The 15,470-nt window shown below is 37.2% G+C and overlaps 1 protein-coding gene across 1 annotated transcript in view; it reads left to right on the top strand.

The window, feature by feature from the left end:
- trpn1 (transient receptor potential cation channel, subfamily N, member 1) overlaps window positions 1-15,470 on the top strand; it is a gene marked incomplete at its 5' end in the record, with an annotated part of 45,261 nt that overhangs the window by 4,277 nt on the left and 25,514 nt on the right. Inside the window, 9 exons of the mRNA XM_084423849.1 lie at window positions 3,181-3,276; window positions 4,246-4,359; window positions 4,507-4,611; window positions 5,307-5,405; window positions 9,100-9,201; window positions 9,568-9,669; window positions 10,148-10,246; window positions 12,059-12,259; window positions 15,293-15,394. Of these exons, the coding sequence (XP_084279975.1) occupies window positions 3,181-3,276; window positions 4,246-4,359; window positions 4,507-4,611; window positions 5,307-5,405; window positions 9,100-9,201; window positions 9,568-9,669; window positions 10,148-10,246; window positions 12,059-12,259; window positions 15,293-15,394 (1,020 nt within the window). The remainder of the gene's footprint in view (window positions 1-3,180; window positions 3,277-4,245; window positions 4,360-4,506; window positions 4,612-5,306; window positions 5,406-9,099; window positions 9,202-9,567; window positions 9,670-10,147; window positions 10,247-12,058; window positions 12,260-15,292; window positions 15,395-15,470) is intronic.

The following is a 15,470-nucleotide window of genomic DNA, read 5'->3' as shown; positions in this document are numbered from 1 at the left end:
TTCCAACAGTTATGGCGATGGATGTTGGTAGGTTTACATATATCCCAGTCACCTCACTAGCCATTATTTTTAATGGAAGGAGATGTATGTGTGTTATCCAATCATTAATGGCAAGGAAAGACCCTTATACTTGAGAGCGGCACATATGAGGTGTTTCTGGGTGTTTCTCCCTCATTTCTGCTTCGAGGTCTTGATTATTGCATTTCTTTGAGGTTTAGAATCCAGTATTCCCGTAATTATTTTGTCTTTTATGAGTTTAATAAAGAACTCTGTCTCGTCTTCTGTCCAAACACACCGCGTCATCTACGTCAGGCGACCTCTAAATGCGCAAAAACTGTTTTCAGTGCAGTTTTGCGAAATAATCCTTTTTCGAATTGCCTGAAAAATCACATCATGAGCGCGTAAACACTTTTTTTGCGATATATGTGAGTTTTTGCAAAATTGACTTGTTTCCATTGGGCGTATTTTCTATTCGCAATTTCAATTTGCGCAATTTGAAGGGGTAATGGAAACGCGGCTTGTGCCTAAATAGGCAGAAAACGTATAATTTAATATAAACTCGACTTATAATTGATTTCTATAGAATTTGTTTCTAAGATAAGACCTTGTGACTTAAATGTACTTTTAAATGTATTTATTAGCAGATGCTTTTATTCTAAGGGGCTTACAAATGAGGAAAATCACATGCAATTTGTCATTTTGTTAATATTTATAAAAAATATTTTTATTTGAAATATACACTATCATTCAGAAGTTTGGTGTTTAAATTGTTTTTTAAAGTCTCTTCTGCTCACCAAGGCTGCATTTATTTGATCAAAAATACAGTAAAAACAGTGAAATATTATTTAAATTTTAGACAGCTGTAAATATATAGTAAAGTGTAATTTATTCCTGTGATCAAAGCTGAATTTTCAGCATAATTACTCCAGTCTTCAGTGTCACATGATCCTTTAGAAATCATTCTAATATGATGATTTGATGATCATGAAAAAATTCTGATTATTATCAGTGTTGAAAACAGTTTTGCTCCTTCATATTTGTGTGGAAACGTGATAGTTTTTCTGAGGATTCTTTGACAAATGGGGAAATTATTTTGATTAAAGAAAACGAGTAGCCTGGGTGCCAGCCCGAACCCCGCCCACAATATTTTTTGGTCGGGAAGTTCGGTCTGGACTCGCTCCGTTGAGGAGCTATTATGCCCGAACAAAAATTGTTCGGACCAATCAAATTGTCAGGGCGGGCTTTATACGATGATGGACAGATAAGCAACGGTAACGTCATCATCCACGTCATCAACGAGCGCTTGGGTTGAATTCAAATGACTGCCGCTGAAGAATTGAGATTTCACGAGTTCACGCTTACAAATAAGTCAGATAGAATAAATGCATATTTGGCGTGCTGTCTGAGGAGAGGCTCCGGGCTCGGTATTCGGCCTGAACCCAAAGTACTCCCCCCGTATTCCTGGCTGTGGAAGAACAAGCCAAGAGTGAGTGCAGGGATGCTGAAAACTGTCATGTTAGGTGAGTTGACCGAGTGAATAAATATATGCTTTCCTCTCATGCTGATAGACGGTTGATTGGATTGATTATTTGAATGTGCTCCTCCTGAAATTTGTTTATAAAACATCATGTGTAGATTCCGCCATCGCGTCTGTTATAGAAGATATCGACAGCGCATTAATTTTAAAAGAGGAACAGAGAACCGCGATCGGAAACATGAATGAAAAACATACGTCACTTACTCCGTTGCTCTGATTGGTTGTAGGTCTATCCAATTGAGTGCAGAGGAATTTTTTTTCCTGGTTCGTTTGAAACACGCCCCATAATCAAAGCTCAATGGAGAAGTATCAGACTCACATTCTGACTAGAATTGAGTATGACGAAGTCAGGCTAGAAAACGAGGGCAATTATCTTGAATAAATGACTTTAGATTAAAAGATTTTATCAAATCTGTGTCTGTCTTTCAGTGTTTCTAAGCCCAAACCGCTCCTGCCACAGGTCAGTTGCCATGGAAACCCCTTTTTGGGTTCCATCCAGTTCCATTTCATTATTTGATACATTATTTGATATTTGATGTTTTCGACTAATGATGGTCATATAGAAAAGTGCTAACAGGGTTGTGTTTCAATTGATTTCTTTGTGGTTAGCCACACTATAAAGTTACAGCAGCATTAGCATGTTCCCCACTGTAAACAGCTGAAATTGCAGTCTTGCAGGTTTTTTTTGACAAGGGTAGCATAGACGTTTCCAATACCAAAAAAACGACATACGATTAATCTAAATTCAATTCACCAGCCGCAACATTATTCTTAAACTGTGGTAATGTGGGTGCAGAGTCACTATGTGTCCAGTTTGCTTTGAGTTGTAGCCTGGTTTTATATGAAGGACGACAGCTAGCATCCTTTTCTTCATTTGCTCGAAAGCTTACGAGATTATTGCTCATTCGGTAACTCTTGGTGATCCTGCTGGAATGTCTATCCAGCTGTGTGTGTGTGTGTGTGTGTGTGTCAGTGACTCAAAGCTGTCCTTGGATAACCTCTACAAGCATTATAACCTTCTTCAAAGACTTCAAATAACTCCTAGTGAAAGAGACAAAGACAATGAGGTCAATATAAACACTGGACTCAGCTAACAGGGAACGTTCTCTCAATGTTACCAGCAAACATGATCCCAGTAACGTTAATAGAATGTTCGTTCAAACTTATCAGGTCTTTAATAATGTTTTCAAAACGTTAGCACAAACACGTTATTTAATCATCTTTCATGGAACTTTTTTGTTGGATGTTCGTCACTCATTTTTTAAATGCTTCAGAATGTTCAGGAAACATTCAAAAGTAACATTGCAAGAATGCTTGAAAAATTCTAAAATGGAATGTTCCAGAAACAAGTTTTTAAAACATTTTTGTTTGATTGTTCAGAGAACATTCAGAAAACACATTTTCATAACTAAATTGGAATGTTAGAAAAACGTTTCTAGATCATATTTTTGTTAGATGGGGAGGTTTAACTCACTAACACAAAAACTACTTCAGGCCATAGTTCAACATTTCATTCAATGTATATTAATCCTAAGAAAAACAGAGGTATATGTCTCTGTGTCCTGAAAGACCTTTGAACACAGAATACCACTGAAAACCTAGCTGTTTAATAGCTGTTGTTGTGTGTTGTTTTTGTTGATCAGGACGGCAGATCAGCGTTGCATGTCGCCGCCGCTCACTCCAAAGATGAGATCGTTAAACTACTGGCAAGAAAAACTGATCCCAATTTACCAGCAGGGGTAAGATGCTCAATTTACCCATCTTCATGGGATCACTTTCAGCCCATGCTGACATATCTGTGTTTCTGTGTGGGGAAAAACAAACCAATTCGTACAAATATCTTTGCATGCATTAATTTAAATGCATTAATCACTCAAAAAAAATAATACTTTTTTTTTTTTTTACAAATATCTAAACATCTTAAATCATGATACATGATATTAAGTTTTGTTCTCTGAAAAAAAATTATGAAAATTAAGTGAGTTTAGTGAGTTTGGGTCAGAAAAATCAACTTAATTCAAAGGGAAAATGACCCCATTGGCAGATATTTCTTCTTGTTTTAAACACAAACTCACTTTCATTTAGTCTTAATTTTGTCTTCATCAAGTCTTAATATCTTAATTCATTTTCCTTCTTAAGTGAATGTGTTTTGATTTAAGAATTGTTTGATATTTTATACTGGAAAACAAGACAATTGTAAGAAAATAATTTTTGCAGAAAACATTTAAACATCTGTATCGAGTTATACGTGGCCATCGCTCACACATTTCTTACTGTTGCACCTTTTTAATCATGTAAATGGCATTGTTTTGTGTTAATACAGTCTTTAAATGTGATTATTCACTGACCTCTGAATGCGTGATCGTGACCAACAACACAAACACGTCTCAGGAAACGTTTCCCGTTTGTACAGGAAATGGGCACAACTCCTCAAAACTGCTGATTATGTTTATAGTCTTATTTTAATTTAATTTTTTCAAATATTTTCACAGGAAACATCACAATAATCTATCAAGTTGTTTCCATAGCACTGCATGTTTAATTTTCAAACCCTCAAGAGATAAAAACAACATTTTGTGTATGAATCTCTTAAAGTTTACATGCTGTACTTAAAAGAAACCCATGTCTAAAAAGCATGAATTACACAGTATTTTTTATAGTATTTTATTCTCACACTGATCTCATTTAACTCTTGTTCACACGTCCAGCCCAGTGATCAGTTGCCCCTGCATTACGCGGCGTCTCGACCGACCGGAGGACTCGGAGTCGTGCAGACGCTGCTCAAGTTCAGCAGCAAAGACGCTCGTCTGACACCAGACAAGGTACAAACACTTCGTTTGCTAACCTTTTAGCAGGCTCCTCCCCCTAGTGGATGGTGTCATGTTTCACGGTTTTAGAATCAAATCTTTTTCTAAGCTTGTAAAACACATATTGTTGGAAAGATCTGAGAAGTTTTCCTGCCAATCCAGGACGGCTGCCTCCCGCTACTGCTGGCTGTCGAAGCCGGGAATGTCGGGATTGTACGGGAACTCCTCTCCAGCCAATCAGAGCCTCAGCTCAGAGCTGTGAAGACCGTAAGCGCCACATCATTACTTGCTATTTGAATTGTCAAATAAATGAAGTGGAGTTAAGTAACTCTAATGTAAAGCGTCTATTATTTCCAAACTCCATTTGTGGCGCTGATCAACATGTTTTCAATTATGGTTAAATGTAATGAAGCTTTCTTCAGATGTAAAGCTCTTAAAATGAAACACTTTATACTTAATGCTCATAGCCCTCACTCCCCCCAGATCTATTAAGCTATTAAAAAAATATGTAATTCTTACAGACAATGAAAGCAGCTCAAAATGTAAAAAATAAAAAAGTCTCATTGAAAAAGGCTGAAATTCTCGATAAAACAAACGAGAATTTGTTCATTACGCTATTATTTATTTTATTGGTGTGGGAATTTAGCACAAAAAACTCTTTGAACTCTTAATGCTCAAGGAATATCTATCAAGGCTATTTAAAATACATTAAAATGCAATTCATTGAGAAAGTTACAGCAAAAAGAAAAATGTCTCAATCTCTTTAAAATCTTTCATTATATCGTAACAAAAAGTAATGAACTATGAATATTTGAATATTTGAAAAAGATGTTTTTGAGCCGTAATATCAAATCCAGAATCAAATGAGCTTGTTTTGAAGCAATATGACCCAATTTTTCATTCCAGCATGAATTATATGAATGCATCTGATTTGTTTTGTGATGGTTGAATTGTGTTTCCAGGCAAACGGAGACACGGCGCTTCACATCTGCTGCAGACGGAAAGACGTTGACATGGCCAAAGTCCTGGTGGAGTTTGGTGCGAATCCGGACTCTCAGAATGTAAGGAGGCCACAGAAACTCACACACACCATCACAAAGAACAAGCAAAAGGCTTTTCTAGTGTTGATTTGTCCTGTTTCTCGAATCGTTGTCCTGTTGCTTCAACCGACTTCCGTTGGGCTTTGATTGGTGTACAGATAACCTTATCAAACCATGAACATCCAGCAAAAACAGGAATCTTGATACAGCCTCATGTCATTATTAAACTTCAAAATAAACTAGTTAAAAAAAAGTTTGTCAAGAAAAACTTTGATTTTGGCTTGAGAAAGTTTGAAGTAGCTGTAAAAGCTTGAGGTTTGAAACAGTTTGAGAGCTTATGAAGAGCTGATGATCTGCTGTTGGTGAATTATGACATTGCCACTTGTGTATATTTGGATATTTGCATATTTTATCTCCCTCATCTTTTTGAGCTGGGAGCTGGTTATTAAAAATATAGATTTTAAAAGTATCAACACAATAATCTGTGTATTACCGTTCTTTAAACACATTATTATTGTATTAGCAAACTCCAGTATTGGTCGACCTTTAATTTGTATGTATTGATATATTGATACATAAACCATTTTTTTGCAGTTCCCATGTTTTGCTGATAAGCAATATTAAGTCCTAATAGTATTGCCATTTATATTGCAATATATAAGTGCTCACTGAATATGTGCTCCAGCTTTTTAATAAAAGTAAAATAATCATGATATATGATTTATTTTGAGATTATGAGTTTGTTCTTTATGGACACACAGTATTAAAAAGTCTTACATTTTCAATGCAAAAGTGAACAAAAGTGAATGTCATTAGCAGAATCCAGTTCACTTTTGGAGAAGTCATTAGCCTTGAGGATTCAAATACTTTTGAATGGAAATGTATCATAATTTGTGTTTATGCAGATTGATTGTTTATTGATGTGACTTGCGTTTAGTTTAGATTGAATAATCCAGACGTACTTTTTTCCTGCAACTGTATTCCAGGCAGTGCATGAACTTGCATTTTCCACCACAATTGCACAGTAAATTGACCCAGATATGAGAGCCAGGAACAGAAAAGAAGAACAGATTTGATCCCACTGAGAGCTTTGATAAGAAAAAGACATGGGACAATGACAGAAATGTGGATTGAGGTAATGGGTGGAAGTGAGATAATGGATTTTGGAGGAGTTTTGAATAAGGAAAAGGCAGATTTTGTACCCGAGGGCCTTGTTGACGTTATTACCCCTTTTGATTGCTCAACATTTCCGTCTCCTTGTTAATGGCTCTTCCTTCCCCCTGTCTGCAGCGGAAGACCCATCAACAGTCTCAAAAACATCCGTGACAATTATCCTCTGAGGATCAGAGACCGGGAGTGTGATTGCTGATCAGTTCAGCCACATCCAGTACAGATGACTGATTCCTCTCCAGTGGTATTTTAGTGTTACCTGCATACTACATTTACATTTATTCATTTAGCAGACGCTCAAGCGACTTACAAATGAGAACAATAGAAGCAGTTAAACTAACAATAGGTCAACAATATACATCAGTGCTATAACCCTTCCCAGTTTAATCTAATCTTGTTTTTATTCATATTTTGAATTAGCTATTATTTTTTACATTTTCAGTTTTCACTTTAATTTTAGTTCAGTTATGAAAACTCTTAAAATAGTTTTAGTATGTTAATGTATTTGGTCTTGGCAGACTACAGCTGCCGCAGAGCAAGTATGGATTTGTTACTGCTAATAGATACACAGACACACATGTAAGACATGCTTCTGCTGCATTAATAGAAATTAATAATAAAAACAGAAATCACATAGCAGATCTAGGCAGGTGGAGCTGGGGGAGGTGGAGGGGTTCAGAGGAATTCAGACCAGAATATTTAAATGTTGAGCAAGCAATCTCATTGGCTGCAGGATCAGCAGAGCCAATCAGCTTGTGCCATGCGGTAATGATGTGATTGCTTGCATATTGCATGTAAAGGACCATCAGGCTGCGCCCTCTAGAGTTTCATGACTGAACTAGATGTATAAAAAAAAGTGCTTTTGTAAAAAAAATATATATATATTTTTTATTATTATTAATATTTAGGTTTAATTTATTTTTATTTCAGCTTTAGTTTTTATTTATTTTATTTTTTAATTAGTAATTTTAGTGCCTCAACTTTAACTAAACGAAATGATGGCTTTGCCACTAGGTTTCCATCTAATATCTATGTTTTATTTTATGTCAGCTTTATTTCAATGAACAAAAATGTTTTAATAGGTTTAGTTTTAAATAACGATAACAACCCTGTTCCTCTCCTGCTTTTTTATGTAAATTATCTTCTGTCATGGCAATGCTTATGAAGCCCAAATAAATCCATGTATGTTTTGTTGTTGATGATGGCAAATATTCACCACTACATTAATTCATCTCTAGTGCTCTTACAAAATATTGAAGACAAAAGAAACACGCCATGTAAAATCGACTATATTGGAATTGAAATATTAGTAATTTTATTAAAAACTAAAATGCTTTAAGAAATTAAAAATAATAATTCAAATGTTCGCTATAACAGCAGTCAATTGCAAGGGTGCGTGAACTTGGACGGGCACATAGCCTGCAATTGCAACATCTGGAGGTACACTGGGCTTTTTGGAGTGTGGTCCGGCCGCAGCGAGACTTAACCCTCCCCTCTTCCAGTCTGGATGATCAGGACTACTTCTGTGTCTCAGGGTCCAGTGTAATCCTAGGCCGGGGTCCCTGACACTTAGACGAGAAGCGTTTCGCCTGATGAGGGCGCTGTCGTCGCTCAGGCGCTGGTTCGGCTGGCTGCTGAGTCGGCGTAGGCTTCTGGCGATCAAGCGTGTGTGCGTGTAGATCACTGCACTGTTACTGCGTTATTTTATAAAAGACTTCAGTAATCGGAGAAAAAGGAGTTTTCCCCATCGTGTCTAGCAGACGCAATACGAAGTGACCTTTCGAAAGGGAACCTCTTATTGCTGCTTTGAAAAGCCCAAGAAACCTCAAAGTCATGAATATGAAAGGACCTTTCGACATATGTTCTTATTTCTCTAGTTTTGTTGGAGACACTATGCTAGCATTAGAGGTTTGAGGTATGAAGATCAGCACGGAGCCGGTTGTTTCTCTTCAGGCCACGTGAAAAAGGGTTGCACACAAAAATCCTACTTTGAAATGTAAGGTAAGAAGCCAGTCTTCACCGTCACTGAGCGTTAGCTTTAACGTCTGCCGGGACGGCTGGGAGTGTTTCTGGAACGATCAGGAGTTTTCTGTGAGGTTTGGAAAGGAATGAAGGTTGAGTGTGAAGGGTGGATGGATGGAGGAAGATGCTTGTCCTGTTAAAGGCCAGTGAGCTTGTAGAAGGTTATGTGCATCAAACAGTAATATTCCCAAATTGAAGAAGCACTGATGGATTGTGCTTCATATTTAAGTGCTTTCTGATCAGTTATTCATCGTTCAGTAGACGCCTGTGTTCAGTAGAGAGCATCCGAGTGCTTCATCTTTATTTGAAACGCACACGCTCGCATTATTTACAGCACTGAAACCAATAAAGAGACACTGAGGTTTACTAATACACAGAACATACAAGTCAGTGTTGTGCTGCTGTTTGAAATGCACAAATCGTGTGAGCTGACATGCAGATTTCCTATTCGGTGAGATTTCTCCAACTGGATTCGACAGCGTGGCGTTGAGCTAATTACCCAGCATGCCTTGTGTGTTCACAGAATGAGTGGCAGACTCCTCTGCACATCGCCGCTCTGGAAGGAGACGAGAACATGCTGAAGTTGTTACACCTCTGCAAGGCCAGTCCCAACATCTTAGACAAGGTGAGACAGAAAGACACAAAGAGAGGAAACACAAGTCTCAATGTGAATCACCAAAAGCAAACAGTAGCTCTCAAATACTGTACAAACTGTAAATTGAAATTGTAAATAAAACAAAGATTATTGGAGTATGGTTTACAAGAAAATACTATTTTCAATCTTTCTACTTCACAATTTTATGTTTGATTCAATTAAAAACTTGCTGTTTCTTTGAAGAAATTTTCTCTCAGAAATCCATCCATACATTAATTTATTCTTCTGCCCATTCATCCCATCCATCCATCCATACATCTGTCCATGCATATTGTACATGATAGAAGTGTGTACTGTTGTTGATTTGTTCACTTCTTTCTTTCTCTTCTGTCTCAGATGGACAGATCTCCTCTACACATCGCAGCAGAGCAGGGGCACACCAATGTCGTCGAGATCCTCACAGAGAAATTCAAGTCATGTGTGTTAGCAAGAACGAAGGTGACTCGCTTTCAAACCATTTGTTATTGCTTACACATACATATGCATTGAAAAAAATTAAAGGTTCAGAAATAAAAACAGACACAAAAGAGTCAATAGTTGTATATAGAGTATAGAGCTACACAATGAATGTGGAGCATCTCAGATCATTTAATGAAAAATGTTTGAGTTCATACTGAGATTTTGACTTTTACTGCAGACTTTGAGTGCAAATTGGAGCACATTTTGAGACGATGTTGTGATGCATATCATATGATGAGACTGGGATCTGAGAAGCAAGAGATTTCAGCAAAAGTTTCCATTTGTTTTCAAATATATCATTAATGTAATTGCTGTCTAGAAAACAAAGAACTGAGAAATAAAGAGATCGCATATGTTTCTCTTTTATGGCCTTGAACACACTATAAATGTGTTATTTCCCTGTGTTGTAATCAGTGAACATGTTTCTAATGAATCTCTTCCGGATGATCCCGTACAGGACGGCAACACACTTTTGCACATCGCGTCCCAGTGCGGTCACCCTGCGACTGCTCTCACGCTCCTGAGGAAAGGCGTCTTGTTGCACATGCCAAACAAGGTACTGAACACATCAGAGAAACTATCTTAGATTAGATTAGTAGATTGATTACCACAAGTGCAGGCCTGATAGCGCTCCGGATTTCCGGCGTACAGATGTGTCTGCAAAAAAAAAAAAAAAACACGGTTCGCGTGAGAGGAGCTTTGCTTTCACTAAACCACACCAGTAAGCCTACTTCAGCCAATCGGTAATAGGGTAGGCAGGGGCTGGTCTTGGGTTTTGGCCAATCAGATAGATTCAGCAGTCACTCCACGTGCAAATTTGTTTTGTGTTTCCCATACACTACGGATGTGTTTCCCACACTGGCAGCGCAAAACATAGCCAACGTCATGGAGTGCAACTGTATGAAGCCAGGGGAAGACACCAAACTTGTCGATAAAGGTGGATCAAACTTGATGAAAAAATTATCGCGAGCTCCAGTAGCTCGTGGCCTGATTTGAGGTAGCTCACCTTCATATATCGCGTCTTTTGCGCGCTCAAGTTCATTCAAATGTAGGTGCGCGGTAAGCTGTAATAAGCACACTCATAATTGAAGCGACGCGCTCGTTTTTTTCCATGTTTTTCGGCAGTGGAAATCCATTAGCCACTAAAACTTTTTGTCGTTGTGGGAGCGCAGAGCATGGTTGCATAGCAACGACAGACGCCACGGGAAAATCGGACCTAATTTTACTATTAATAATAAAAGATAAGCTAAAGTGCATTGTAAATGTCAGTAATTTATCTTTTATTGACTCATTCTTTTTATAAATAATCATTTAAAGTCTGAAATATGTGAGGTTTATCTTTTTATAAAAAACTTTTGTCAAAACTTTTTGAACTTGTACATGTTAGTATATAACATGTTGCAAGACACTTTTAAAATCTGGCTATCATTTTTAATGGTATTATTTTAATGTTTATGTAAACAAAAAGTGCATATTGATGCTTTTTTTATTTGTTATTTGCTGGTTTTCGACATAAAACTTGGTGAATTGATTTCATTGTGTAGTATTAGTACGTTTTGAACAGGATTCTGTGATAACCGTGATCATTTTTGTCACTATAATCATGAAATGAAATGTTCATGCCATTTCATTTCTAGTTATGATCAACTATGATCAACTAATTATGTGTTTTTTACAGTATAATATGCAAAGTACAATTTTCTATAAATTTTTTTTATATCTGATTCTGTTCTCTGACACGCGTTGTTGGGTGTGGAAGGTTACTAATGTGATTGCTTTATCTGTAAATTAAATTAATGCTTTTTCAATGACTGAATTCATTGAAATAAAATGAATTCTTCGATTTGAATATTTTTTTTGGCAATGCGTCAGAGGTCTTAAATTTCAGTCTTTATGGTCTTAAAATGTCTTTAAAAAGTCTTAAATTTGACTTACTGAAACCTGCTACTGAAATATAGGCTTGTATTGGATTTGTTCATCTCACATCTGAATGATGTCCATTTATATCCACAAAAGTCACAAGACTCTATCATTTAAGGGACTATTTATCAAAATGTTCTCCTAGGGGAGCACACCCCTGAATCCCGCTTGACAATTATGTTAATCAGGGCATATATCTTGGCTTAGGGGCCGCTTACCTCCCAGGGAAAAAAGTTCAGGCTCGGGATTTTTTTCTACTATCACCCCTGCAAGTGTGACGGCCTGAAGATCAAATCTTGTTTCATATTATAACTCTGGTTCTTGAAGGGTAAAATGTTTGGTTAGATCCGGAGCACCTGTTTAGATCTTGTTTTCTGAACTGATGTGACTAAACATATTTATATAATGTATTATTGTGCATAGTTGGACGTTGTGTAATTTTTGGCAGTCGGGGGCGGTTTGTCTTCACGCCGCGGCTAAGAAAGGCCACACGGCTGTAGTGAAGGCTCTGCTCCAGAAGGGGGCGCACGTGGACGCCACCACTAAAGATGGACGGACGGCTCTTCACACCGCAGTGGAGAACTGCAAGCCACAGGTGGTGCAGATGTTACTGGGATTCGGGGCACATGTGCAGCTCAGGGGAGGAAAGGTAACGAGAACACCTTAAAAAAAAACGGTTACACTTTATTTTAAGGTGTCATTGTTACAGTGTAATTATGTATTTAAGTACTGAGTAATATTAAGCATCTACATGTACTTACTATAAGGTTAGGGTAGGATTAGGATTTGGTTGAGGATTAGTTGCATGTAATTATGCATAATTTACTGTTATTACTATGGTAAGTACATGTAACATATGTAACAAGGACACTGTAAAATAAAAGTGTTACCATTTACACCAGAAATTTCCATCAGAGTTCAGTAGGCTTGGGTACCGAAACCCGGTTCCAATAGGGAACCGGTTCCGACGTAAACGGTAGTAATGAGACCGAATAAGAACGAAACTTTCGGTGCCTGATTTCAGTGCCTGACTTATTTTACCGCCCCCTATAAAACATCTCGCGGCACGAATGTTCCAATAATAAAACATCTCCAGTTAACCAGCAGAGCATTCATTTCGTTCGTTTGTTAAATAAGAGACGATCTAGCACTGAAATGTGTTTTTTAAATCAAGTGATCAAAGTGCTCGTTGCCGCTGCGATCAGTGGCGCTGATACAGTGTTTTCCCACCGCACTGTCTTCACTCGGACGCACGCTTCAATACGTTGCGGAGACTCTATTCGTCCTGGTGAAAACACAAAACATAATGCACACAAACGTGTCCCTGCTTGATATACAACCACTGATGAGCATAATTTTTTTTTTAAAAACTGTACGAATGCGGATTAGAACCCAAAACCTCTGACACGCCTGACGAAAGTTCAAGTTCAGCTGCCAGTGTCGTGGTGGACATGGTAAGTCTAGTATTTTAATGCCAACTGCAAATCTTGCATATCAAGTATGAAGTATATGAAGTATATTTATATGAGGCTATACTGTGTGTGTTAAATATGTCTGCTCAGTGTCAGATATTTCTCTGTTTTAAAGTAAAAGTCATAATATGAGAAGACAAAATTTTGATCTTAACTTAAGTGTTTTAGGCTACATGCAGTAGCCTATTAAACGGCGCAATTTTTCATTTAATCAGAAATCAGAAAATCTTTAAAGATTTAAGTTAATATTGTGTCCAGTTTGGACACGGACACACACACACACACACACACAGAGAGGTTTTTTTTTTTTTTGATAAACTGTGCACGGTTTCGTTTTCTTAAAGGGGTCATATAATGCCATTTTTGTACAAGCTAATATGATTCTTTAGGGTCTAAATTAAAAGTTTGTAATATACTTTAATTAAAAATTCTCATTAGTATTGTAAGAAAACACTAATTTTACCTGGTCAAAAACAGCTCTGTTTTCAGCACGCCGTTTCAGTGCATGTGTCTTTAAATGATAATGAGCTTTGCTCACCCCGCCCCTCTGTTCTGTGTGTACACCGTTTGTAACACAATAACCACGCGTTGTTCATTATAAACGTGGGATTATGAATTATATTGAGAACGTCGTACATAGAAAACATGCTGTAATGTACCCTGAGTGTAAACCTTAGATGCATTCATCGTGAAGCCTGCAGCAAGGTTTGCAAATTTCGCAAAGATTAATATAAATACTAATATAAAGGTTAATAAAACATTACACTCACATCTTCTGGAGGTTCAGCAGGAACACGTTGGTACCGATCCGTTTTTTCTCGTTTGTAAAGCTGTCTGGTGTGAAATGATTCGCGTAAACATGAAAGCACAGAAGATCGTGGGGAATCCCCGTGAGGGAATCCCCGCGTCAATCCTTTGGGCATATCGCTTCAAAAACAAAACTCAGCCACTGCATCTATAACGGCTCAGATTTAGGAACATCCAAATGACTGCTGTGTTCCTTATTACATCTAAGAACAGAACACCACAATCGCGTAGACGCCATTCTACTCCAGCATATCAACAATGGCGGACTACTATGACGACGGCTGTCACAGCTTGCTCAGGGCGGGTCTTGTGTTGAAACACGGCTGTCAATCACAATCGTGGGAGGGGCGTACGATCTTATGACGTCACAATATCGAACGGCTTGATTTCATAGATGGTCAAACATATAAGGAGATTAAAACAAAACCACTGGATGGATTTTTATCATGATAGGATGGTTGTGTACAGGCACTGCCAACAGACATTTCAGTGCAATCAACTTGTAAAAGTGCATGTACCATTATATGACCCCTTTAAGTTCCCCTTTTCAAGAACCGTTTAAGCACCGGAACCGTTTAAAAAATACCGAGTAGGTACTGATATCGGATAAAACCCAACCAATACCCAACCCTAGAGTTCAGTGAGATGTTATTATTTTAAAGGATCATCTCAACTAATAAATTAATTAGCATTAATGAACATGAGCAATACATTTGCATACCCTCTAGCTTTGTTCTTAATCTAGCTGTCTAATAAACCTGGTGCTGTATATTATGAATATTGTTGTCTCTTTGACAAATTGCTTTTATTCCTCTTTTGTAAATCGCTTTAAATAAAAGCGTCTACTAAATGCATAAATGTAAATGTATTCATCTTTGTAGTTAATTAAAATGCAGCTGTTTATTGTTAGTATATAATAAAATAAACTTGTTTTATTTCAGCTACTTGCCTAGGAAACAATTTTCATATTTATTTAGTTTAAAATGTATTATTATTATTATAATTATGATTATTATTAAAATAACTAAAACTAAACTGAAATAAAATGACACAGAAAAAGATAAAATAGACATAAAAGACAAATTTCTAATAAAAAAATTTCAAATATAAAAATAAAAACTACATCAAACTATTAATAAAAACCATAATAGAATGTCAGTTATAATAAAATAACAGTGGTATTAGTAAATGTTGACAGTAACATTAACTGAGATTAATAAATACTTCATAAGTATTTTTCATTGTTAACTAATGATCTGAAAAAATCTACATAATTTATCAGTGCAAGAAAAAAAAATGTCTCCGGCTTAGTAAAACAATTAAGGAAAGTTGTTGGTGTATACGTTGGATCTACAGGGAACGAAAGCAAACCCTTGGTTCATGTGTGTGTGTCCTCTATTCAGGCGCAGGAAACCCCTCTGCACATCGCAGCGAGAGTGAAGGACGGTGTGAGAGCGGCTGAGATGCTTCTGAAGAGCGGCGCGGATGTGAACGCAGAGCAGGAGGTCGTCAGAAGGAGTCACTGGGTCACACAGTTATACTGTATGTTCTGTAACATGGCACTGAAACAGTGTTTCCCTC

This window comes from Rutilus rutilus, assembly GCF_951802725.1.
Source record: "Rutilus rutilus genome assembly, chromosome: 11".
NCBI lineage: Eukaryota > Metazoa > Chordata > Actinopteri > Cypriniformes > Leuciscidae > Rutilus > Rutilus rutilus.
The sequence above is the reverse complement of the archived record's forward strand: the minus strand, read 5'-3'. Positions and strand labels throughout refer to the sequence as shown.